We start from the raw sequence: 27576 nt of genomic DNA, 5'->3' as shown, positions 1-27576 counted from the left end.
GGTTTCCCTCTCTGTAGAAGGAGGGAGTTAGGCCACCAGACAGAACCTCATGGCCCTTTCAGCCATTGGAAATTAACTGATGATCACTTCCTGAGCATCCTGGTGCCTACTCTCACCCTGAATGAAATACATACAGCGTGTCAACCTGTTCTCCTTTCCTAAACCTCTTTATTAAGTCTGCTAAATTGGAATTTCTTCATTTTAATTTAGAAGAGAAAAATGAAGGCAAGATGTTTTGATATGGTCACCATGCTGCTGGCAGCTCTGATTCTAATGGACATTTTCCAGGTAATGTTGGGAATGGGAAGTATGTAGTCATTGGAATGGGAACTCTTGATATAATGTTGCCTGAGGAATTTGTGTGGGTTGATGTTGGATATGAGAGTGGCTAGAATAGATAGAATAGGTAAATTAGTTTTTTACAAGTAGCTTTTATCTTTTCATTTTATACATTAGATACATAATAACTGTAGAAAGTTGAAAAAATTAAAATTAAGCAAACAGAAGAAAGTAAAAATCATCCTTAATCCCTCCACTTACAAGGAAAGATTCTTAATCTGTTGGTGTATAGTTTTCTTGGCTTTTTTCTGTGTGTGTGTTTGTAATTTAGAACAATGGGCTCATACTGTACAAAGTATTATTTTATTTTGCTTTTTTTAAAAGATTTTATTTATTTATTTGACAGACAGGGATCACAAGTAGGCAGAGAGGCAGGCAGAGAGAGAGGAGGAAGCAGGCTCCCTGCCGAGCAGAGAGCCCAACGAGGGGCTCAATCCCAGCACTGTGGGATCACGACCTGAGCCGAAGGCAGAGGCTTTAACTGAGCCACCCAGACGCCCCTTATTTTGCTTTTTAAGTTACTACTGTACTGTATGTCTACATCATTAAGTATTCTTAAAATACGTATATTGTCCAAATAAGATGATGCTGCAGTGTTTGGTTTATATGTTTTATTGAACTGTATAATGACCATTTTCTCACACCCGGTGTTCTTTTTTTCTGATAAAACTTTTATGGTTTTATTTTTTGTAGTTGAATCTTTAAACGTTCTGTAACATATTTTTATGTAAGATATGAGCGAGCTATCTCATTTGATTCCTTCCCCACGATGTTAACTGACACATCACTACTGAATATTTTCCACTGCTTTGAAATGCCTTCTTTTTTTTTTTTTTGGAAGATTTTATTTATTTATCTGACAGACAGAGATCACAAGTAGGCAGAGAGGCAGGAAGAGATACAGAGGGGGAAGTTGAAGTGCCTTCTTTAAGATATGTTAAGTTCTTAAAATTTTGTTTTTGAATTTAATATTCTGATCCCTTGTCATTAGAATCATTGTGTATTCTGTTGCCTGTACTACAGTATGATTTTTTAAATTGAGGTATAATTTACATACCATAAAAATCCCACCATCTTAAAGTACATAATTCAGTGGTTTTCATAAATATAAATTTATGTGAATTAATTAAGATGAGTATTTATAGGGGCACCTGGATGGCTCAGTTGAGGTTGAGCCTCTGCCTTCAGCTCAGGTCATGATCTTGGGGTCCTGGGATGGAGCCCCGCATTGGGCTCTCTGCTCAGCGGGGAGCCCGCTTCGCCCCTCTCTCTTCCTGTTTACTTGTGATCTCTCTCTGTCAAATAAATAAAATCCTTAAATCATAAACATAAATTCATTGTGTTGTACAAGCATCACCACTGTCTCTTTACAGAATATTCCCATCTTTTCTATCTCTTTACAGAACATTCCCATCACCCCCAAAAGAAGGCCCTGTAGCTACCAGCAGCCAGTCCCAATTCCCTCTTCCCTACGCGCGTTGACAGCCGCTACTGTTTCCTGTTTCTGTAGATTTGCGTATTCTGGGTATCTCACCGGAATGCAGTCACACAGCATCTGGCCCTTTATGTGGCTTCTTTCACTTAGTGTTTTGTTTTTAAGGTTCATTCATGTTGTAGCATATACTAGTACTTCATTACTTTTTAAAGCTGAATAATATTCTATTGTATGGTTATGCCACATTTTGATTATCCATTTATTAACTTTTTAAGATTTTATTTGAGAGAGAAAGAGAGCATGAGTGGGAGTGTGGGAGGGACAGAGAGAGGGAGGAAGCAGACTCCCCACGAGTAGGGAGCCTAAGATGAGGACCTGAGCTGAAGGGTGGGCACTTAACCGACTGAGCCAGCCAGGCACCCCTATCCCTTTATCAACTGATGAGCATTTCGGTTCTCACTTTTTAAAGGCTTTTAGGGGTGAATAATCCTGCTTTGAACTTTCATATACAGATTTTTATGTGAACATGTTTTCAGTTCTCCTGGGTGTATACGTATGAATAGAATTGCTAGGTCATATAGTTACTTTATGTTTTCCACAGTGGCTGCACCATTTTATATTCCCCAGCAATGTATGAGGGTTCAGGTACTCTACATCTCTGCCAACATTGATTTTCCTTTTTCTTTCCCCTTTATGATTATAGCCATTCTAATGGGTGTGCAGTGGTATCTCTCTGTGGTTTTGCTATGCATTTTTAACATTCTTTTGTAATATAATTTTCATGTATGTTCTGTGAATGTTCCATAATTTGTTTAACCAATTTCTTTTCATTAGCATTTAGGCCATTTCCACATTTTTTGGTAATATTTTTGTATTAACTTTTTGCTAATTAAATTTCATTAGTTTGTGGTTTTGTTTCAGTGGATAGAAACGTAGGAAGAAAATATAACCAGCGTGTTCACCTAGCCTTTTGGACATGTCCCTTAATGTCCAGTCAGTTGTCCCTGAATGGTGGTGGCATTTGTGAACTTTTTCACTGCTCAAGGCACTCACTGTACAGAACACACAATCAACTGTGGCTTTGGGCCAGAAAGACTTAATGTCTAAAATTAGACCTGTGGAGACTGGTTAGAGGCATAGGAAAAGACAGGAACATACTGGGCAGGATAGGATAGGATATGACTCTGATATGATGTGACTCGGATATGATGTGAGGAATGTGGGAGGTGGTTTCAGGGTGTGATGTCTTATATTGAAGTCTTGAAGATGAATCAGTATCAGTGCCCAAGACACACCATGGTACGTTCTGTGCTGCAGACGAAAATGCATTTCTTGGCTAGGAGATGGTAGTGACTTAATCTCTTAGAGCTCAGATTCCCACTTCAGGAAACTCAATGACTTCCCCAGCAGAATATTCTGTGGCTGGTAATAAAGACAGTTTCTGATGCTGGCCCAGTTTCTTCATTTGTAAAATGATGTTATGAATTGTTTGCCCAACCTTTATAACAGGTGTTAGGAGAAAATTAAAGCCTTCTGAAAGTGCTGCGTAATTATCAGTGGTCTTTTTCATTGGAAACAGGACATTTGTTTAAGAGGACAGACTATGGGGCCAGATGGTGTGGCTTCATATCTCAATTTCAGACTAGTTACTTGATCTGTCTTAGTTTGCTCATCCTTAAAAAGGGACTAAGAGTATCTGCTGCACAGGGTTGCTATGAAGATTAACTGAGCTCATTAATATATAGGAACACTTAATGCTTGGCATACAGACGACACCTGGGGGAAGTTTGTTAGGTCTTAGTGATGGAGTGGCCACAGAGGGTGACTGAGAAGAAGATACATAGGAAAACGCAAAAATGAAAGAGGAGTCTGTGTAGCACCAGGTGGTGGTGGTTGTAGGGGGTAAGATGAGTTTGCTCTTGACTATTGACAGTTGGGGAGTCTTTGTGCAGTTCAGGTGGAGTTACCAGGTGGGCAGGTGGTAGTATGCGTCTGCACTCACAGGGACAGGTCAGAGGTATGTAGATGAGAACTGACACCATGCGCGTGTATATAATTGCCCAAGGGTAGAGTTGAGAGTTAAAAAATAAGTAGCCTTGAGCAATTCCCAACATTTAATGGCTGATAGAGTATGTTGGGTCTTCAAAAGAATCTAAGAGGTGTTGCCTCAGCAAGAGCTGTTTGGGCGGAGGAATGGGGTGGGAAGCCCACTGAAGAGGACTGAGATATGAGTGGGAATGAGTGGAAATGCAGCGGAGATGGCAGGGGTAGATGTTTCTTTCGAGAAGCTGCTCTGTGAGGGGGGAGAAAAGAGATAGTAGGAAGCAGATAGATAGCCTGGGATATTTATTTTGCTTTCTTGGGTTGATTCTCTCCCTCTTTCTCCCTTCTCCCTCCCCTCACCCCTGGCATACATACTTTCACACCCTCGTAAACACACTTTTCGAGAATTATTTGTGAGTAAAAAAATAAATAAATAAAAGTCATTCATGTGGAAGCTGCAACCTTAAGAGCTCCTGACAAGGGCCTTTATAAAGTTGTTAGCTGCGGTCTCCTGCTTGGGTTGCAGCTTATGCCGCCAATGTACTATTACAAATATAGAATAGTGGAAAGGGAAGATGATGAGGGCATTGTTCTTTTATTTGTAGAAACCCTTAAGTGGCGTCCCTGGGCAGATTTTCTTGTCCTGTGTTTTGATCTATAGGCCAGAGTATAGGTTTTTATTTTGCAGGATTTCTTTTTCTTTAGTGCCCTCAGTTTTTGGTCACACCACTTCGAAGAATGAAGAGGTAGACCCCATGAAGAGTGGTGGGTGGCAAAGCAAAGTTTATTGGGTGACCGCGAAGTGATAGTACAAAGCTCCTGAAGAGGCAGAGGACCCGAGAGGGTTGGCCTGGGAGTTTCTATGTCTAGGGGTTTGATGGGCTTGTTGGCAGGCTGTTTTAATCTGATTAACCCTCCCTGCCCCTGTCACCCACTCAGACTTTGTCATCTATCTATCATGTGGGAAGGGGTGGAGGGCTCTTTCCCGGGTGGTGTAAAATTCTTTTAAGGATGGTCTGTCTTGGGGGCCGGGGTGGGAGGGGTCGTCTCTGCCTGCCTTTCTCCCAGCTATTCTTTATTAATTTAGTTCACTTGAATATTTTGCTAGTTACTATGCTGGAAGCTTGGAATTCAAAAGGCAAATGTGACACAGATCCTGCCCTTGAGGATCTTCCGGTATGATATGTAGATTCCTATCATGAAATAATGAAAATAACCCCAGTGTGCTGAAGGCTTAATAGGTGGTAGGCAATGTAGGTAAGGGCTTTGCTTATATTCATTTTATCATTAGTTTTTTACAACAGTTCTGCAATTAAGATACTATTTCCTTTATCCTCATTTTTAGTTCTGCAATTAAGATATTATTTCCTTTATCCTCATTTTCAATTTAGAAAATTGAAGCTCAGAAATGTAAAAAGTAACTTTCACATATCTAAATGGTATCTAGTTATGGAATCTAAACCTGGATTTGTCTGGCTCCAAGCTAGTGCTAATTATATTATAAAACCCCACTTACTATGTTACAGGTATCATTTAAAGGTACATTAGGCTTTTGTTTTATTTGTGTGTGACAGAAACACAATTCAAGCTCAAGTAAATAGGGAATCTTGATTCTTATGACCCAGGTAGAATACAGTATTCAGGTACAGCTAAACTCAGGGCCTTGACTCATGTCATCAGGGCCTCATTTCTCTTCTTTTTGTAAGCCTTCCTTTGTTGGCTTTATTTACAGACAGGATTCTTGATGGAACTACAAAGGATAACTATTGGCTGCCCCAAGCCAGTATCACCCTTAGAGCTTATGGTTGTAGAGGAAGAAAGCTTTTTTCCTTTTCCCAGGAGTGCTCTGGTTTTTAGACCTGCATCACTGGGACACGTGGGTGGTTCAGTCAGTTAAGCATCTGATTCCTTTTGGTTTTAATTAACATATAATGTATTATTTGTTTCAGGGGTCCAGGTCTGTGATTCATCAGTCTTACACAAGGCACAGTGCTCGCCACAACACATACTGCCCCAGCGTCCATCGCCCCGCTTCCCCATCCCTCGCGCCCTCCCTCCGCTCCGGCAGCCCTCAGTTTGTTCCCTGAGATTAAGAGTCTCTTATGGTTTGTCTTCCTCTCCAGTTTCATCTTGTTTCATTTTTTCCTCTCTTCCCCTACGATCCTCTGCCTTGTTTCTTAAATTCCGCATATCGGTGAGATTATATAATAAATGTCTTTCTCTGATTGACTCACTTATTATGATTAACATAATACCCTCTAGTTCCATCCACATCATTGCAAAAGGCAAGATTTTCATTTTTGATGACTGTATGAAATTCCATATTGTGTGTGTGTGTGTGTGTGTGTGTGTGTGTATACACTGCATCTTCTTTATCCAACATCTGGGCTCTTTCCATAGTTGGCTGTTGGGGACATTGCTGCTATATACATTGGGGTACAGGTGCCCCTTTGGATGACTACATTTGTATCTTTGGGGTAAATACCCAGTAGTAAGGATCTGATTCTTGATTTTGGCTCAGGTCATCATCTTAGGGTTATGAGATTCAGCCCTGCATGGGTGGCGCTTTGTGCCGCTGAGGGTGGAAACTGCTTAAAATTCTCTCCCTCTCCCTGTGCCCCTCCCCACCCTGCCTGTTTACATGCTCGAAAGAAAGAAAGACCCCTGTGTCATTGCTTATCATTGGAGCAAGGTGCAGATCAGTTCTACCCAACCCATGTGGGGGAGTCCTCAAAGGAAAATGAATAGTATTTACCATTATGTATTTATCATGTACAGTCTTTCACAGGTGGTATTTCAAAATCATTTGGCAGTCTTAAGGGGTGGAGAAAATCTAGCTAAGAATATTGTTCAAAGCCAGGGTTGCCACCCGTTTCTTTAATTTCATACTTATTCTTTGCACCATGAAGTTCAGATGAATGAATTACAGACGTAATCATTCCCACACTTCTCATTGCTAACATTTACTTTTTGATACAAAGAGATCACAGCTAAGAAAAGTTATCAGTAATAGCGGAATATAATTCCTGTATAAAAATCATGCCAAATATATATATATCATGTCCAAAGTTGTTCTAAGTAAGAGAGAGATTCTAGCAGGGCATGAGGGTATGGGAACAGTAAGGGAGAGAAAATGATATACACCAAATATCTCATCTCAAGAGCATTAATTTCCTTTTCCTTTTCTTGTGAAGGTGAAGGCTGAAACGTTAGACATGGCGGATAATGCATTTGATGATGAGTACCTAAAATGCGCTGACAGAATGGAAGTCAAGTATGTTCCCCAGTTGCTCAAGGAGGAAAAAGCAAGCCATCAGCTCTTGAAGGATGTGTGGGAAAATGCAGAAGCCAAATGGGAAGCCCAGAAGACGCGCATCTCCGTCCCGACGAGTTTTAAAGATACCCACGGGATAGCGCTGACGGCGTTCGCCGCCGAAGCTCTAGCGCGGACTCCCTTCTACCGCATGTTCAGCGAAGCTGTGAAGACGGCCGGCCTGTCTCGGAAAGATTATGTCTACGACTTCCAGTTCAAAGCTTTTCATTTTTATCTGACAAGAGCGCTGCAGTTGCTGAGAAGACCTTGCGAGGACAGTTACAAAGCTGCGGTCTATAGTATTAGCCAGGACGTCTCCTTCGCGGCCGGAGGGCCCAGCCAGGCCAGGCTCGGCCGTTTCACGCTGGCGTATTCCGCCAGGCCTCAAGCTGCCGACGACCAGCACGTTCTGTTAACCATCCGCACGTGCTTTGCAATTGCCATTGAACATTTTTTGGATAAAGAAAGTGAGAGAATTGTTCTAATACCCCTGAATGAGATTTTTCATGTGTCACAGGATGGGACCAGCAACAACCTTATCCTTCGAAGCACCAACAAGACCTGCAGCCATTACGAGTGTGCTTTCCTAGGCGGTGAGTGTCTCGGTTCTGTCTGTGCTTGTCTGGTAGGGAAGGAGTGGGACTCTGACACCCAGGGAGAGGTCAGGAAAGAAACTGACAGTTGTTTGAGAGGAAAAGTGACATTGATGGTCCTTGGCTCCTTTCAGATCACTAGTCCCCCCCCCCCCATTTTAATTTTATCAAAATAATACATTAACCCTCTGGAAGGTTACAGAAATAAAACACTATAAGGCAATGGTTCTCAACTGGGGCAGTTTTGCCCTGGGGTCATTTGGTAATAACTGGAATTTTTAAATGTCACAGTCATCCCAAGTTGCTACTAGTAGCAGCTAATGGGTAGAGGCCAAGGACACTGCCAAACAGTAATGCTTAGAACAGCACCCCGTGACGAAGAAGTACTTGGCCCATAACCCTGCTTGTAAGGCTTACAATGAAGAACTCCTGCCCCATTGCTCCCGATCTCCAATTTTCACTCCTCAGTGGCATTCATTTTTAATTTTTCAGCTAAAATTAAAAAAAAAAAAAGATTTTATTTCCTTATATGAGAGTGAGAGCACAGGCAAGGTGAGAGGTGGAGGAGAGTGAGAAGCGGACTTCCCACCACCCAGGGGAGCTGAGCGAGGCTCGGTCCCAGGGCCCTGCGATTATGACCTGAGCCGATGGCAGATGCCAAACCAACAGACCTACCGAGCTGCCCCTAAGCTAAAGTTTTTAACGATATGCTTCAGCATGTTATTTCTTGATTTAAAAATTTTTAAACCTCATCAATTACATCATCAGTAACTCAGACTCTTTTGTATTTCTGTTGCACCAGTCTTAACCTGTTGGGTTTATTGATTCATGTTTGCAGTGTGACTGTTGTAGCTGTAGGCATCGAGCCGGGTTCGAGACAGAAAGGGAAGAGGGATGGCAGCTAAATCTGCCTATTTAATCAGGAAAGTAAAAGCTTTCCCAGAAATTGCTAGTCGATTTCTGATTATATGTCATTGACCAGAACACCTACCTGATAATCCATAATTTGAAGAAAAGCTCGGAAGAGAGGAAATTAGCTTTTCCAACCTCTCTAGTATAGGGAGGCAAGGAGAAGGGACTTGGGAGTTGCTGTCATGTCAGTAAACCAAATGTATCTGATAGCCACCCGGCACTCCTCCTCTCTGTTCCTGCATTTCTCCTTTCCCAGCCTCCTGGCGTCAGAAAGACTGGTGCCTTTTTGTTTACTTATTCATTTATTTGTTTATTTAAGATTTTATTTTTTTTTTTATTTGAGAGAGAGAGCACAAGCAGGGGGAAATGGCAGAGGGAGAGGGAGAAGCAGTCTCCCCCACTGAGCTGGGAGCCCCATGCGGGCTCAGATCATGATCTGAGCCAAAGGCAGGTGCTTAACTGAGTGAGCCACCCAAGCACCCCCAGACTGGTACCTTTTTAAATACCTTTTTTATCCTAGATTATTAGTTAGATGATTTTTTCTTTAGTTTTTTATATCCCTTCAGTACTTCACTCCAACTCTTTCAAAATATAAATCTCTACTTAGTACATTCAAACATATCCGATTCTCTCTCTCTCTCTTTTTAAATATATTCCTCTGGATTCCCGCCATCACACTAATCTATGATGTACTCTTTAGGCCTGCTGAATATCCTAAAATTTCTCCTCATAGCTGTAGAGACTTTCTTTTGTTTCTTCCCTGTGAAGAATCCCCTGTACCTTGGATTTTCTGCTCTTTCTTGAGTCACTTCTTTGTCAAGGGTTTGTGTTCTCCAGAAGTTTTCTGAGAAAAAGGGACATTGAGGGAAATTTTTAAGACTTTGCATGTCTGAAAAATCTACCTGTAAGCTTGAACAATAGTTTGCATAGATTTGTATTTCTCTTTTGGAAATCATTTTCCTTGGAATTTTGGGGATACTCCTTCATTGTCTTCTGGTTTCTGGTGCTGCTGTTGAAAAGTGTGAAGCCATTCTAATTACTGAAACTTTGAAGGAGACCTTGTTTTTTCCTTTGGATGGTATTAGAATTTTTCCGTGCCCCCAACATTCTGAGATTTTATGTTGTTCTGGCTTAGTGTCTAGAAGCGAAAGGTTAATAAAACCCTTTCGCCTTCCTCCTGTAAAAATGGCCTCCCATTGATCTTTTTTTTTTTTTTTAAGATTTTATTTGTTTGTTTGACACAGAGAGAGAGAGAGACCACAAGTAGGCAGAGAGGCAGACAGAGAGAGAGGGGGAAGCAGGTTCCCCGCCGAGCAGAGAGCCTGATGCAGGGCTTGATCCCAGGACCCTGAGATCATGACCTCAGTCAGGTGCCCCCCGCCCCGTTGATCTTCTAACGCAGTTTCTCTGTAATCTACTGAAGGTGAAGTGACAGCTGCATAACCACAGAACACTGCGTAATGGCAAACACAGCCCTTCACTGGTAAAGTGCATCTGAGCTGGGAGAGTTGTGAATAAACTACAAATGCCCGGGGGAAGCCAGAGCTCTGGGCATTCCTGAAGGTGGTGTGACGTAACGCTGGTGTTTTTTCTTGCTGAGTCCTGAACTACATTCACGGACCAGCATGAGAGATGCTGTCCTCACGTGGTGGCATGGGGCTACGAGCTAGGATGGTTCCTGCACCCCCTGTGGAAGCTTGTCCCCTGTACCTGAGCCGTCATTTTGGGAGAACAGGCCTGGATTGCTGTGAGGACTTGCACCGAAGGGCCATATCTGACTCCGCCCTGCTGCTGAACACTGTGCTGTGCTTCTTGCCTTGCGCTCTTCTGCAAAACCGAGTAAACAAGTGAGAGAGGCAAGCTTTTGGGGTCTCGTGAGTGTGGCTGTCTAGCGGAACCCAAAACCAGGGCTCCTGGTCAAGCAGGGCGGGTATCGCAGTAGGGCCTCAGAAGTGGATAGACTTTTAGACCTTGACTGCTTGTGGCCAAGGCACTGTGGGATTAAAAGAGAGCAGGTAGGAAAGTGCTGGCGAGATACCGTGCATGGGTGGGGCTGACCTACTTGAGATTTCACGGCAGGAGTGTTGGGGCCTTTGAGATGCCTGGGGCACAAAACTTAAGAAAGGCCCTTACTTTTAGGTCCTACACTTGTACCATCTGCAAATTTGCATGATTCTAAGAGTGAGTGCCTTTTTAAACTTTCCACTCATAGGCACTTCATTTGCCTCGCCCCTGTCCGGACCTGAGTTGCAAGTGAATGAGACTAACTGTTCACGTTGAGAGGACAGCTGAAGACTGAAGCTAGTAAATTGTATTAAGAGGAAAAGTGCCCGTTCCCCTCACCAGCCATATAGTGGAGCTGACCCACACCTAAGCCAGTTAGAGCTGACTCCTACCAGTTAAAGGAAGCTGACTGAGGTCACGCGTTTCTACCCGGTTCCTCGCACAGCACAGCAGCTTGAAATTGGCCATGGCTGAGAGCTTTACCATGGAAATCATGGAACAGTACAAATCAGGACCCCACCACCCACCCCAGAACCTGTTCAACTAAACTAACACATCACAGCCAGGAAGCCAGTTGCAGGCTGGCAAAATCCTTCCGCTCTGGTGCTGCTGGTGCAATCAGCCAGATGCCATTGTGGAGGCGCTGGGTATACGGGAGCCCCGGCCGCGGTAGACAGAGGCCAAATCGGTCACTGGTTGGTGGACAGAAGGGGGCGGTGGAACCCACAGAGTTGTTCATGAGTGGGATTGCGGTGATCAAAAGGGGTGGAGCCATCAGGTTGATTGAGAATGAGCCGGGCTTCGGTCTGCCTCCGTGAGGGAGGAAGGAGTGTGCACGCGGCCGTGGTATGCCACAGTGTGGCCAAGGCCACAGTCAGCAGAGGCCGTCCCAGCAAGTGAACGTCCGAACCAGCAGCAAGCGGAGACCTTTGCGGCCGCTCACAAGCACTGTATGGGGAGTCCTGACAGACCGCTGCACGCGGTTGCATTCATTTAATCCCAAACTGTAATCTACCCAGTGTCCTCTGCTGCCATCTGGAGACCGCTGCTGGGATCGCAGGGCCAGAAACGGAAGTAGTTAAAGCTCGGCTGTTCTCAGTACTCAAACTTCAAAACTTAAGCCAGTACTTAAAACCTCAAGCCAGAGGATATAATCAAAACTTTGTTCCATTGTGACTGAATATAACTCTAGATGTTGTTTCTAAAGGGGATAAAAAAATTACACCAAATTTAGTGCTAACGCAGACCTGTGTTAATCGTTTTAAACTTACTTATGATTTCCAAGATACATAATTTTTGTAAATACCCGCACTAAGTTTTTACCTGAAAAAATAAGTCCTTTGGTTAGGAACTGGAGAAAACACCAGTGTCCCATTAAAGAATACAGTTTCCTGATGGTCAAAAATACTCATCTTGGTCTTAATCCAAGAATATGTGAGAGAACTGTGAGTAAATGGCAGCAAAACCCTGTCTCCTTCCTCGCGGGGAAATTACTGCAGGCTGACCTGCTGTACTGCTTTCCTAGAAAGCTGGATTAAAGGTGAAATGTCAGTGGTGTCTTCAGGCTGTGTTCTCTACTTTTAAGAAAGACCCCATTTGGAAAACTGTACATGGCTTGGGAAGACTGTAGATGAATTATAATACCTGGTAGAAGGCCATAGCTTTGGGATTCCCTGGACCTTATAGTGCAGACACAATGTCAGGTGTTACTGGAGAATGAAGTCGTAGAGTATACATACCATATTTTGAACTCCCGTCATTTTACTGAGCAAGCTGGGCATAGGTCATCTGGCATTTTGGCCAGTGTTTCTATAGAGAGGGGCCAGGCTGCGTACCTGTAAATGTTTCTACATATTAGCAGTCATGGCAGGGAACGGCAAGGTTCTCCGGCTGGAAACTTGGCCATGTTGGAAAGGAGGAGCCCCTGGACTCCAGTGGCTGGTCTTAGTTGATTTTGTTACTCTTACTCAGACCTGTTGAGCCAGCTCTCTGCTAAGCCATCAAAAGGGAAAAGAAGGTAGATTTACAGGGCGAAAGAAGATTTAGAGATTTCGTTTTTGTAAACCCACGTCTAACTCTTGAGGGCTCATTAAACATAAATATCTTCATTGGTTCTAACAGTCTTTATTCGCTTTCTCTGGGAGCAGTGAAGTTTCGTTGCTGCTGTCTGAGATTGGCTGGTACTGGGACATCAGTAAGATCTCATGTAGACAGGCCAGATAGGACGTGACCTAGTCATCCCCAGGAAAATTCACAGTGTGAGTCAACACCTAGAGCAATTTGGAAGGCTGTTCAGACTTTTTATCTGTATTTATAGCAAACGAGAGCTCTTAACCATCAGCTTCCTCCAGACTTTCATCCGCCAGACTTGTTCATCCCTATGAATCCATCAGGATTCACCCAGAGAATCAGAATCCATAGAAAATATATAGGAAATGTATGTATTAAGTCACTAACTGCAGGGAATTGGCTTATGTGGTTATGGGGGCTAGCAAGGCAAGTCTGAAATCTGTAGGTCAGGCTGTCAGGAAGGGCAGGCTGGAACTTTGGGGCGAGCTGAGGCTGCTGTCTCCAGGCAGGATGTCTTCTCCTGGGAAGCCTCAGTCTCTGAAGGCCTTTAAGTTGATTGAATCAGGCCACCTGGGGTCTTGGCTAGCTCCCTGACTAAGGTGACTCTTACCACACCTACAGAACACTTGCCAGGCAGCAGCTAGGTTAGTGTTTGACTGAATAATAGTCAAACTGGGTAACTAGACATCTGACATAAATAAAACTGACCCTCACACCTCCGTTAGTTATCTTTCACTGCATAACAAATTACTCCAGAATTTAGTGGCTTAAAACAACATTTTTTATTTCACAGTTACCTTGGGTCAGGAACCTGGGTGTAATGTAGCTGAGTCTTTTGGGATCTTGCCATCTCATGAGGCCACAGTCATCATAAGACTCGACTGGGAAAGATCTGCTTCGCAGTTCACTCACATGATTGGTGGGTGGATGTGGTTCCTTGTAGCTTCTTGACTAAGGCCTCAGTTCTTCATGGCTGTGGACCAGAGGCCTCCCTTATTCCCAGCGACATGGGCCTCTCCACAGAGTATCTCACAGCAGGGGAGCTTGCTTCATCAGAACAAGGAAGAGAGAGAGCAAGAAAGAGGGCCAGTAAGTCAGTCTTTGCAACCTAATCACGGAAGTAACATCTCATCACCTGTGCTGTATTCCATTTGCTAGAAGCAAGTCACTAGTGCAGTCCACTGTCAAGAGGAGAGGGTTATATAAGGGTGTGAATACCAGGAGGCAGGGTCATTGGGAACCGTGTCAGAAGCTGCCTACGGTAATCCCAACCCATTACATAGTGTCGCTTCCTCTTGGGAAGGATCCAGACTGGCTCTCCTTTTCCCATAATGATGAGTTCCACAGTGACCTCTCTGGCAAAGGAGACTAGCTACAGAACCGCTCAGTGTCAGCCCACAGTTTCACATACTGGTGTTTTGATCTAATCAATATGACCTATTTGTTTGCTGGGCTTATATGGAATATATATTCATGTACTGAAGTAAAGCAGGTTTTCCATAAATGTCCATCCGCTGAGGTCAGAACAAGTACCCCTACAAAAAGGAGGCGAGTGTACTAGTCCCCCAGTGCACCTCATTTTTTTAACTCCTAATTCCTTGGTGTTTGGGAACTCAGCCAAGAGAGGTTAGCGTGGTTGAAGGTTGACTTCTAAATAGCAGAAGACAGCCGGCCCAGGCAGCCCTGCAGACATCTTTACTGGGGAGGCTGACAGAATGTGTTATTGGAAATCCCAATCCTTTGCTTGTAGAGCCAGAAGCTGTATGTAGTAGAGACCGTGGCCACACAGGCTGGATTTGTCAGGCGAGACTCCAGATGCCTTTCTTGAGACGCAGTCAGTGCACGCGAGCAGGTCGGTGTGTAGCGTAAAGACTGGCGATGAGCTGGGTTTGCTCTGTTTGTTTCCACAGGGAGGGGCTGCACGTGGCTTTGTCTTCAGTAGTGCAGCTCTCCGTGTCTCAGTGGCCCGGTCCTACAGCCTTGGAGCGTTAGTGTTGCCACGCATAGAGGTCAGTCCGTCCCAAGGTGGTGCGAGGACCCCTGCCAGGATCACATTTGAAGTTCTGCTCCCTCCTCACCAGAACATCCAAGGCAATGGACCAGTTATTGCTACAGTGGACGAATGCGGCATTCCGTCGAATTTACCCCACCTGGGCGGGCTCTTTCGTTAGAGAATTCGCTGTCTTTCCCAGTGTGAAGTCTTGTAGGGAAAGCCCCCCCATTGAGCTACTAGTTTGGGTAAAGTAAGTAAGCTTTTGTGGTGTCTCATGCGGAGGCTCTCAGATTTTCTTGGTTCATGGTGTCCCTAGTGGTGTCCTAAGTATGTCCAAAGGCTAAAAAAATACCTGAAAGTTCCATTTATTAAGTGAAGTAAAAAAAAAAACTCAGTATTATGTTCATGTAAGTATTATGGACATCTTAGTAACTTTGAGAAAGTAATACACAAAAATTAAAAAATACATTATTTTATTCTTAGCCACAATAACTTGCTAATGGGATATGTATGTGCCTATTAGACACTGCACAGCTTCTCAGACCTTGGATCAGATTAAATACCACCTTATTTGCTGATCCACATCAATTTTCACATATATTTGCTTTTTTTAAAAAAAAAATTTGTTTGCTTTTTTAATCACAGTTGCTGAAAACTCAGCCTTGCAAATACATGATATCATCAAACAGAATGTAGCATGGTATAACTCTGAAACTGCATTATACCTCGAGCTAGTAGTTCATGCCATGTCTGACAGATACCACGTATATCTGTACTTGTCCTACAATTTTAAAATATCCCTTGGGAGCCCTGTGAATTTCAGCCACTGTTTGGAAACTATAGGTACCTGTTTGTGAAAGCGGTGAAGGCTTAAGCAGCCTGGCTTGGCTCTTAATTGGAAGTCAGATTTCCATGTGATGGAACTTCCAGGGTTTTATCCTGTGGGACTTGAGAGAGAATCCATTGCGTGGTAAGATAGCGTGTCGGAGAGTCCGGACTTTTCTTGCAGTGCCAGGCTGGCAGTAGCGGCCCTGCAAAGGAAGGCAGTGCTTGTGTGCGGAAACCCAGAGGGCAACAAACCCGCCTTAGTCTTGTTCCTGGAAATTCCAACCAGCTGTGAGCTTGGTCACAGACATCTGTAATTTCATAGGATCTGAAGCAGATCAGGAACCCCATGAGAGGACTTTATTTACTCTTGTCTGGACTGTTTCTGAGTCTTCTTACTGTAGAGCTCGATGCTAAAATGACAACTTAGAAGGTTTTCCAGTGTGACTGGTGGGAACAGTCCCGACTCTTATTCCTGTGGGTTCTTTTCCGGGCCTCCCGAAGTTTCCTCGCATGTGTAAGCTGATCAGTATTGTGCTCTGTACTTGATCTCCAGAGCTCTCTGTGCAGCTAGCTACCTGCTCTTTAGGACTCTGTAAAAATCAAATTATCTTGGTAATACTTTTGTGGAAAAAATTTAAGCTATTCCATGGTTATAATGTCATTCGAGCTATTTTTGGTAAAGTCTGCTTTTCTAGGCACTTTTCTTCTTTTTCAAGCTTATTGGCCTAAAGCTAGTCATAGTAATTTCTTGGTTTTTTTATACCTACCAAATCTGTGCTTATATTCTCTTCTTTCTTTCCTTATATATTATATTTCTGCCTTCTCCTGTTTATTTTTGGATCTGTGTCCTCCATTGTAGCCCTGTTACTTCTTTAGAAAAGCAAAATAGTTTACTTTCTGCTGCTGAAACACTAATGAAAAATTAAATGCAAAGTCCAGTAGAGAGGAGAAAGGCTGTCTTGAGGAAATGCATCCGTGTTGAACATTAAAGGAGATCCGTCCTCTACTAGTGACGAGGCTCTCAAAAATGTGGTGCGTAGGGACGCCTGGGTGGCTTAGTCGGTTAAACATCTGCCTTAGCCTAGGTCAGGATCCCAGGTCCTGAGATCGAGTCCTGCATCAGGCTCTTTGCGGAGAGGGGCGTCTGCTTCTCCCTATCTCTGCCGCTCCCGCTGCTTGTGCACATGCTCGCTCACTCTTCTCTCTTTCTCTCTGGCAAACAAATTTTTTTAAAAAAAATTTGATGCATTAAAAAAATCACTTGGAATCCTTTTTAAAATGCAGATTACAAGGCATCACCCCTAGAAATCCTCTATCAGTAGTCCTGGCTAGGGCCCAGAAATTTGCAACTTCGGTAAACACCCACGTGATTCTGAAGTATGTGATTAGAAGGCTACACTTTGAGAAACCCACTCTAATTTATGGTACAGATGAAAGCTAAAGGCTCTAAAATCCCCCAGTGTCTTATCCCCTGGGTGAATCTCTCTATTACACCGATAGTTTCTTAGTCACCCCTTCCCTTGCCTTTACCTTACGTCAGCGCAGCCCTCTGGGTGAGACTTGCGCTCTCTGATCTCCTGCTAATGCAATGTTTTGTATTGGTCTCTGGCCATTTTTTTTTTTTTTTTTTAAATTTCTAGCTTAGCTAGACACCTGAGGTTAGCCTCAGGGCACCATCCAAATTCTAACGGATCCGTACCATTTCCTGGACCGTGGAAACTGGACCAAGTCACCGAGATTCTTGGTTCAGACTCCACACACGGACCAGGATTTGAGAGCAGATTACTGAAAAGCGCATCTCTCATAGTGAAGACCGAGCTCTTAGGGATTCCCCCATTTTACATGGAGAGATTCACCCTCAGGTAGCTGAATATCCAGATTGGGTCACTGAGTCAGCCAGACCTGGAGAGGAGACCACAGAGCCCTAGGCCTTCTCAGCATCCTGGGAAGCCCTCGTGGCCCCTGCTGGCACCAAATCTGAACACCCTCCCGCGGGAGTCCGGGCCTTCATGGCTGCGGGGCAGGCGGCGCTGTCCCTGCGCGCCGTGCCGCAGAGCAGTCCCGAAGCGCTGGTGATTTTTGTATAAGGCCCTAGACTTAGCAACAGGGTCTGGGGCCTTATAAAGATACAGTGGTAGAGGCCATATTATGCCGTATTCTTGCTTGCCATAAACTGTGGATTTCCTTACTATATAAATCAGTGCTCTGGAACAGACCACAGATCAATGTTCGGGAATAGACCAATGTGTTTTCTTTATGTGAACGTGAAGGATCTTTCTTTCTATATCCAAGGATATTGAAGATCTGATTGCGATTCTTTTTCTCCAATGAATAGGAATTGTCCTAGGGGCACCTGGGTGGCTCAGTCGGGTAAGCGTCTGACTCCTGATTCAGGCTCAGGTCAGGATCTCAGGGTAGGAGATGGAGCCCTCGTCGCGCTCAGTGCTGGATGGATGTGGAGTCTGCCTAAGATCCTCTCTCTGACTCGTCCCCTGCTCTTGTGCATGCACGCGCCCATTCTCTCTTAAAAAAAAAAAATTCATAGTGGAAGGATAGATTTTCTGTTGAGGACATTTAGTATCTGAAGAGAAGATTGATTGAACAGACATATAAATTTTTTCCTAGCGTTTGCCGACTAATCATGAATAGAATCAAAGTGTTAGCCTTGGATGGGCATTTGGAGGCTATTTGAAGCAAACTCCCAGTAAAAGATGCAGATAAGGAAGCTGAATTCCAGAAATGGTAGATGTTTTATCAAAGGTCACACTGCTCTTTGAGGGCTGTAATGTGAGCACAAAAATGTAGTTGTTCCTCATTTCATATCCCGCCAAATTACGGATCTGATAGATTAAAGCTGACACAGAGGTTACCAGTAGCTCTAAGACCAATTTGAAATCTTTACTAGGGCAGAATGTGTCTAACTAATAAAGCTTTATCTTCATGTTTCAGGACTAAAAACGGAAAATTGTGTGGAGAACACAGGTAAGATACACTGTTAAAATACTTCCTCTGTAAGGGGGATGTTACTTCTCCCGGGTGTGGGTCAGAGCCGCACCACCACGCTGTCCTGCTGCTGCCTCAGCTTCTCAGGGCTGAGCTGTGTGCCGCCACCACCGCCGCCACTGCCCCGTCTCGTCAGGCGGAGGGCCCACGAGCCTCTGTTGCCTGCTCTCCACCCCATGCCGTGCCTGTGGCCATTCTTGGGGACACTGCATTCATCTTGGGTGGGCAGGGACCGTGCCACTGTCACCCTAGCCTGTCCTTGTAGGTGCTGAAGGACTTCTGAAAGCCCCTGCGTGATTCCTTTGCACAGGGCCAGATACATATTCCCGTATTTTGACATCTTAGGAAATAACATTTGGGAGACTAAACAGGGGAGGAATTGAGTACGTATAGCTGAAGAGGGGAGACAGGACGGAGCGGGCATGGGTCTGTCTCACCTTCCTGGGCACGGGGATAGGAGGAGGTCGCCAAAACAGTCTTCCGTAGAGGACCGTGGGAAAGATTTGGGAGGATAATCGGGAATTCTAGGAGGGAGGAGCTTTATCAGATAAGCCCAAGAGATTTGAACCAAAGGTTCCAGAAAGTACTTCAGGCTAATGCATGCTTTGGGTGGATCCTTTTGAAGATATCCTTGTTAAAATATTTGGGAATAAAGGTCTGTTTCTAGCTGTGTTCCTGGCTAGTTTTTCTGTGAATTCTTCATGTAATTAAAATAAATCCAAACCCATTTGTTTTTGAGATTGAAATTTTGAATTTCTCATATTACTATATTTTTGGAAGCCAACTTAAATCTTTTTTATTAATAAGCATTTAAAATAGACTGAATCTGACATTTATTTACATCTGAGCATAGTACTGGGTAATGAAAAATGTCTGTATTTCAGAACATCATCTCCCCATCTATCTCTACAGCCCAGGTAAGTGGGCTCTAATTTTTTTTTTTTTTTAATAATCCTTACATGGATGTTTAGTATTTACTAGCTCTTTCCTGTTTAGCAAATTCACTTCTTAGCTTAGGAAAGAGTACTTTGCAGATAGGAAAGTGTAACTTGAGAAATAAGAGAAGGGAAGAAAAGAATTTATTCTGGGGGAAACTTAGCTTCTTGTAAATGGAAGGTTGGGTCTCCGGAGATCTGAATAATACAGAAACATTCCGGGGAGTAAGGTTGGTAGTACCCAAAGGGCCAGTCGCTCTTGACAGGCCTGCGGGCCTCTTACGGAGAGCTGTGTATGCGTCACTGAGGTTAGCCTGTGCGGCACCACGCATCCAGATGACAGGAGAAAAGCTGCTCATTTTCATCTGTCAAATATGCTGATATTTGTTATCATTTGGCTAAATAAGATGTCTGGGTGGTTGGATGCTTCCCCACTAAGTTTCCACTTCTGTTGATATGACTCAAATCACTTTTTTGCATTTAAGTTCCTTATTATGTGTTCGGCCCCTATAGCTATAACAAGTTTTTCTTCACTGAAGAGAGAAAACCATCTGGCTTTTCCTCAAGTATGATATTTGGAAGATCCTTCCTGTTCCAAGGGGAAGCATTTTGTGAAGCTTCGCATGAGCCCGAGGACTTGCATAGCCTCACGTCTTACTGGCTCATTGCAGACGCAGGTTTTACTGGTCGTTTCACAGGGACCTCAGCTCAGTCTTCCAGGCGGACGTTTTTCTACCTCATTGAGATCCCCAGGAGACTTTCTCTGTGTGATGATTTTTCTTAAGAAAGGGGGCCAAAGGGAGCCTCTGGAAGGTTCCAGCCCAATGTGGTGCATTTAGATTCTGGCTTACACTTAAATTTAGTAGTTCTAGTTTATTGGATGTACCAAGAGGTTCTTTATGATTCTAGTATCTGGGAATAGTTTGCTGTAACTATAGTAATTCTCTGTTATTTTGTTTTATCATTAAAACGGATAAGTTTCTTCTTATAACTTAGGTGAGAAAGACCAGAACATTGAAGACACTGGTAAGATATTTTTGTAAGCTCCGGGGGTTTTCATTTGCAGTATAGCTCTCTTAGGGATGGAAACAAGTAAGCATGATACAGTCAGGAAAAGTGGGAAGAAGACAGAACCCACTTTAGCTTACTAGTTTGGTATATCAAAGCCCTCCTGAGTTACAGATCGACCTTATAAAGATGACGCAGCTGCCTTCTCTCTTGCTTAACTCTCCCATTTATCTCCAAGATGACCAGAGAGCATTTAGAGACGTGACACGAGGAACTAGTTCTAAAGAGCCTGTTTCCTGCACTCGCTTTGGCAGCACATATACTAAAGAGCGTATTTTCTGCTTTTATGGTAGCTGTCACAGGATAGAGGAAGGTGTGACTTCACAGACTCTTGTAACCTAGTGTGTTGGCAGGGGCATTGAAAAGTGTCATTGATTTTTTCTAAATTACAGTGATTTTCTGTATTTCTTTCTGTTTCCAGCAATCTGAGTAATAGATGCTTTTAGCTATATCCATCTCATCATTTCGTGCATTTTGAAGTATAGCTCATTCCCAAGTTTTTGTTTTTTGTCTTTTTTTATAATATTACTCAAATGTCCTCAAGGGTGCTGGGACAGGGGCACTCATAAATTAATGGTAAGATTACAAATTGGAACTTTTCTGAAGGACAGTTTGATGCTATGTATTCTTAGCCTTAAAAATGTCCATACCTTTTAACCTAGTTACAGCACATTAAGATTTGTACTAAGGAAATAAAGATTTGTGTACGAAATGGTTACAGTGTGTGGTGGCCAAAATTTCTGAATAACCTTAGTGTCCAGCAGTTGGATATTGTTAAATAATAACCATATAATGAAGCACTAAACAACTTAAAAATCATATATTTTTTTAAAGATTTATTTATCCATTTGAGAGAGAGAGGGAGGGAGAGCACATGCAGACGTGTGAGCAGGGGGATGGGCAAAGGAAAGAGAAGCTGACTCTATGCTGAGCCACCCAGGTGCCCCTAAAAATCATATTTTTGAAAACTATGAGAAAGTGCTTATAATGTAGTGGCAAGTAAAATATGTAAAAAAAGCATATGGACTGTAATAGCAATTTATTTAAAAATTTCAAAAGAGGAGCACCTGGGTGGCTCAGTTGGTTGGGCATCCGATTCTTGATTTCAGCTCAGGTCATGATCTAAAGGTTGTGAGATCAAGCCCTGCATCAGCCTCTGTGCTTAGCAGGAGTCTGCTTATCTGTCTCTCTGTCTCTCTGTCTCTCTTTCTTGCCCCCCTTCTGCTCTCCCCCCACTTGTGCTCACTCATGTGCTCAGTCTCTAAAATAAGTAAATCTTGAATGTCCAAAGATACAAACTTCAGTTATAGGAGACCCAAGTACTGGAGATGTAACATGTAGCAGGGTTAGTAGAGCAGCACAGGGGTGCAGCGCTTCAGAAAGTTTCTAAGAGAGTAGGTTTTGAGTTCTTACCACAAGGAAAAAAGCCATTTTTTTCTTTTTTAAAATATCTGTATGAGATGCTAGATGTTAATTGTGATCATTTCACAACATATATAAGTTGCATAATTACGCTGTATACCTTTAACTTACACGGTGCTATCAATTACATCTCAGCAAGGCTGGAAACAATGCTTAAAATGGTATGAATATACACACAGCAAATAAATTGAAAGGAGATATACCCAAAATATTGAGGATGAGTAGCTCTGAGATCTGGGATTATGAGTAATTTTTTTAAAGATTTTATTTATTTATTCAATAGACAGAGATCACAAGTAGGCAGAGAGGCAGGCAGAGAGAAGGGGGGAAGCAGGCTCCCTGCTGAGCAGAGAGCCCCATGCAGGGCTCTATCCCAGGACCCTGGGATCACGACCCAAGCCGAAGGCAGAGGCTTTAACCCACTGAGCCACCGATTATGAGTACTTTTTAATGATTTCTTGTGTTTCTTGTGTTTTTCCAGATTATCTGTAATTATAATGTATTATATAATCAAGAAGTTTTATTTTTAAGAATATGATAAATGTAGGTGGAAGTCTTTGGATTGAATCTTAAAAATATAAAATAAGAGCTGTTTTGCATAATCTAGGAGAGAGCCTGGGTCGCTAGACATAGTAGGTCTCACCATAAGTCAGTCAAGCTCCAGTGGATTAAATTTCTCCCCTTTTATCCTACCTAGTCCCTGCTGTCTCTCACAGCTTTTCATTTTCCACTGTAAATAGCCGTATAAATACAAGGTTAAATTAATTTTCAAGGTGATTGCATTTTTCACTGAAGAGTTTCTGTTCTCATCTTTAGGAATGAAAATCCAGGAGTCCCCAGTCTTACCTGGTAGGTACCTCTACCTTACCCTCTAAGACTAGCTGCAAGGGTAGGAGGAGACATAAGGGCTGACTCCTAGGACTCAGGACATTCCTGGACATGGAGAATTTGAGGAATGAGTTAAGCCAGAACAGAGGTACTGATTTATTCATGCTTACTTAGTATGGTTCATGCAGTATACCAAGCACTTGTACGACTTACTTCCTTTAATCATCACTTACTCCAGACCTACAGTGTATTTCTTTTGTGTAAATAAGGAGTTGAAGCTCAGAAAGATTCAGAAGCCCGACCCGTCAGAGAGCTGATAATTACGATGACAATAGAACTAAACCAAGTAGAGTCCTTTTTTTTTTTTTTCATTTTATTTTGTTTTTCAGTGTTCCAAGATTCATTGTTAATGCACCACACCCAGTGCTCCATGCAGTGCGTGCCCTCCCCAATACCCACCACCAGCTCACCCAAGTAGAGGCTGAAACTCAGTACAGCTTCATTTAAAAGCTGCTGTACTAGGACTGCCTTGCAAAGATAAGATTGGAGAGAGAGGGGCCAGATCCTGGAAGTTTTTTAGGGTTGGAGAGGGGGGAGGTGTAGTCAAAAGAGAGCATTCACGGTGCAAGGAAACTGATTAACCCTAATACTCATTTTTGTCTTGAGGTATGGCAAGCCATGAAGCCACCCAAATACCTGGTAAGACGGCTTTCTTTTTACTCTCTGGGCCCAAGTGTGAGAGGAGAAGAATCCCCCAGGCATTAAAGAACATGCTATCATGAGACTCTTATTCATTAACATTTGCCTTACAGCTTCCTACTAACCATTCTTCAGATTTAGTTGGGGAAGAGAGTAGAGAGGAAAAAGAGTCTTTCTTCCCTAGTGTACGTGTGTTCCTGGAGCAGGAGAGTTAACCTGTTTGGGGCACAGAGGTGTGCAAGCCAGCGCCTTCTAGGTTCCACAGCTGAAGTTACGCAGTAGAAAGTTCACCTTCAGCAGAAAGCTGACTTTTAGCTTTGGCTGGGAACTCCGCATCTAGAATTTACCAACTAACAAAATACAGTCTCCTGGCATACGGACGAACTCAGTGCGATGCCAAGGCAGAAGGCTCCTCTAAGCTTGACGTAGGTTGGCACGGCAGGGGTTCTCGCAGCCCTAAGTTGTAAATAGAGAGTCAGAAACAGCGCCGCAGTGGGAGCTCATCAGAGAAGAGCCGGGAAAATGGACTCCCTGGAGCAAACTGTAAGTCACTGAAAACTTTTTTCTCACTTAGGGATGAAAATTCCAGAAACTGTTTCACTACCAGGTAAGCAGTAGTTGGCATAGGAGAGAGGAAGCTGCCAGTCTGGGGGGCATAGTTATAGTTGTCACCATTAGAGGATGCAGCGGAGCCTAAGAACTTCGCTCAAGATTGGGCAAGTGAGTAAGGGACCCACGTCTCTCAACTTACGACATAGTACCCATCCCTGGGGACGTGTGGGTCTTCAGGTGATTTTCCAGTTTCATTTTACCATGTTGGATTTAGCTTGCCCATCAGATAAACTAGGAAAATGCTAAATAAGCATTTAAACGGTGTGAGGCTGTTGGGGAGGAGGAGACCGAGGAGCCTTGAGCTTCGGTGGCCAGAGAGAATGAACAGTAATTTCTGTCCAGTTTCTCAGAAGGGGCTCAGAACTTAAGCTTATAGAGGAGGAAGAAGGTCTCTAAACTTAATTTTTCTCCTGGGACAAAGAGAAGTCTATTTTTTAAAAGTAGACATAATTTACAAGAGAGCTATGGACAGTAATAACACTTCTCTGCCTCAGAATTGTTACCTTTCAAATAGGCTAATACTTGTCATGCTTACCTTATGGGGAGATCTCTGCGGACTAGAGAAACACAAAATCTCGGTGCAGGCCCCCATTTATTGCTTAAATCCTTCCTCCTGGGTTCACGTAGTATTTTGAAAATAATTTTTGATATGTCTTATTATTATATAATGAATAGCACGGTGCGGAGCTTTGCCTAACGTCTCTGTCTGTGGAAAGAGCACAGCGCTGTGTGCAGAAACTGCATAGGCACAGCTAACCGCCCGACTCACAGTACGGGCCTAGAGAGAGGGTCCAGCAGCTCTTCTGCCTTCCCCGGTTTTGTCACGTTGGGCCACAGGTTTATTTGCTCACAACTTTGAAGTGAACCTCTAACAACACCGAAGGCCCATCTTGTGTGTCTACAACTCTTCAGCTCAGTGACCTGAGTTGGCACAGGCTTCTCGTGGGCTCCTTTGAGGCACAGTGGTTATCTGAAAGGCAGCTGCCCAGCGGGGTTGGGAATGAACAGAGACTGTGTAGACAGACCCAGTTTCCAGAAGTCTCTTCTCTGCCATTTTCCTCTGGGTAACTTTATATAAGTTATTTCACTTTTCTTTGCTTCTGCCTCCGAATCTATAAAGTGAAGAAAACATTGTCTAGCAGGACTGATTGAAGTCCTAATGAGATAAAGTTTGGCAAAATGAATGGTAGTTTAAAGTAATAGTAACCGTAATTGTCTTCATTATCATCTGAAATTCTTTCTCATTTAGGAATAAAAGTGGTACAACTGGATGAAAAACCTGGTAATGAATCCTTTATTGGGGGTGGAGGCTTCCGGTTTTCTGGGTCCTTGACCGTCATCCTTCAGTTAGCTCAGCCTTACGAGGGCAAAGGAAAGCAGCCGGCCTGTCCGTCTCCTGATACTGCAGTCCGCAGGCCAGAAGGAGAAAAGCCCGAGAGACAGGGAGAGCCGAGGCTGCCCTTACGGCTGTCCGGGCTACGCACAGAGAAAGACCGCTGGCTTGCAGCTGCGGGGCTCTGTCCAGAATGCTGCAGGGGGCTTCCCAAGATAAGGGGACAACTGTGAGGGAATCCGTAGTAACTGGAACAGCATCGTCAAAGAGCCGTCCGTGGGAACCCTACAGCATGAGACCATGCTGTGTTCTCACTGCGCTCACCTTGTCCTCCAACAAATAGGCCACTAGGTTTTGCTGGGAATGTTTCGGATTGTGCTCTCTCCTAGACAAATGTGTGTAGTGCAGGCTTTTAGAAGTGGCAAAAAACATTTACACAGGATCTCGTTTAATCCACTTAAATATTGTTATTGCCATTTTAGAGATGAAGGTATGGGATATAGGAAGCTTGAGGAGCCTGTTAAAGACGGGAAAGAGAAAACTGGGACTCAGACTTCTCAAATTTTGTTCACCTTATGTCATGTGACACTTGTCTTCCAACCAGATGTAGTTACAGAAAATACACCTCTGTCCTGGGCTCCTAGACTTGGTATTTGGCTTCAAAGCTGTCAAAATATGGCAATATTGTAATATTTCAGTGCTAGTGTAGCATAGTAATTGAGGTCGTGTATCACAGTAATTGAGGGCAGAGGCTTTAAAGTTATTGCTGCCACTGACTACCTCTGTGATTTTATGCAAGTTTTGAGGAACATCTGTATAATACTGATAACTATACCCACCTTCTGAGACTGTAAAAAACGTGATGATGTACATAAATCATCAGCACAAAGTATGACCCACAGAAAGCACTCAATGATAGGTATTAATGTTGTACTTGGGAATCTTAGTTCAGTGTCCAGAAAAAGTACTTTTTTTTGTATATAAAAGTTTAATCTTTCTTTTAATGAAAACAAATATACAGAATGGTGAAAAAAATTCAAAGAGCACAAGTGAGTAAAAATTAAACCCTTCCTCAACCCCACGCATAAATCTAAATGTGATACTCTGCCCTGCAGACCCATTGTCAGAGACAACCAAGTATGCCTAATCATTTAATCAGATTTTTCTCTTCTGGGTAAATAGATGTACAATATAGGTAAACCAAAATCTGTTCATATTTTAGGAGACAAAAGTCGAGAAGATAGCGGCAATCCTGGTAAGAAATATTTCATTTCCTTAGTTGATAAATGTCTGATCTGCAATATAGAAGAAATGACAGACTTACTTTTCAATAACATGTACAAAGTTTCAAGAGTTTAAGGTGTCATCATATGGGATATAATGTCATACCCAAATACTTATTAGTGTGATATGGTGGGAGTAAGTTAATTTCTTAAGCAATTATTTTCAGCTGTGTGTTTTGTTTAGAGTAGTGGTTCTGAACCCTCTCAATCCAGTCTCCCTTTTTATAACAAATATGTATAAAGCCTTTATAGTGTCCTGGAATAACATTCATAGATAAGAAGACCTACTGGCACCCATAAGAATATCAATATAATGTTATTTATTTATATACTATATGTATATAATATATATACTGTAATCTATAACAAAATTGCATAGATTTCAATATGTAAGGGTCTACATTATACTAAAAGAAATAATGGACAGATGATTGTATTTACTTATACGAATCGGATTTAAGGAGTGCATGTGATGTACTGAGCACTGGATATTATATAAGATTAATGAATCATTGACCTCTACCTCTGAAACCAATAATGCATTATTTGTTCATTGAATTTAAATAAAATTAAAGAAAAAAAGCAACTTGAAGCAGTATGCTCTTTTTAGAGATCCTGAAGATGACCTGCAAATGGAAATGATTTATAAAAGGAACAAAATTTTGGAAAAGGTTTAAGACAAGGAAATACTCAGGATCAAGATTCTAATTCACAGTGTCCCTACACTCATGCTGACATGAGTGTACATGCTGATAACTTTCAGTAGGGATGGTCCCATTAAAGACAAATTTAGCTTTTTAACAAATATTTTATTTATTTGAGAGAGAGAAGGAGAGAAAGCATGAGCATGGGGGAGAGCAGAG

At 43.0% G+C, this 27576-nt stretch overlaps 1 protein-coding gene across 9 annotated transcripts in view; it reads left to right on the top strand.

Annotated features, from left to right (window-relative positions):
• ART3 (ADP-ribosyltransferase 3 (inactive)) overlaps positions 1-27576 on the top strand; it is a 148596-nt gene that overhangs the window by 119338 nt on the left and 1682 nt on the right. For 8 of the 9 annotated variants that reach the window (XM_082727026.1, XM_082727024.1, XM_082727029.1 and 5 more), the window contains 10 exons: positions 211-288; positions 7012-7723; positions 18480-18512; positions 19418-19450; positions 20465-20494; positions 22775-22807; positions 23453-23485; positions 24060-24092; positions 25347-25379; positions 26653-26685. In XM_082727026.1, the coding sequence (XP_082583152.1) occupies positions 220-288; positions 7012-7723; positions 18480-18512; positions 19418-19450; positions 20465-20494; positions 22775-22807; positions 23453-23485; positions 24060-24092; positions 25347-25379; positions 26653-26685 (1042 nt within the window). In that variant the 5' untranslated portion in view covers positions 211-219. The remainder of the gene's footprint in view (positions 1-210; positions 289-7011; positions 7724-18479; positions 18513-19417; positions 19451-20464; positions 20495-22774; positions 22808-23452; positions 23486-24059; positions 24093-25346; positions 25380-26652; positions 26686-27576) is intronic. The other variant, XM_082727032.1, reaches the window with a different exon arrangement.

Source organism: Mustela nivalis, assembly GCF_964662115.1.
Source record: "Mustela nivalis genome assembly, chromosome: 4".
Lineage (NCBI taxonomy): Eukaryota > Metazoa > Chordata > Mammalia > Carnivora > Mustelidae > Mustela > Mustela nivalis.
The sequence above is the reverse complement of the archived record's forward strand: the minus strand, read 5'-3'. Positions and strand labels throughout refer to the sequence as shown.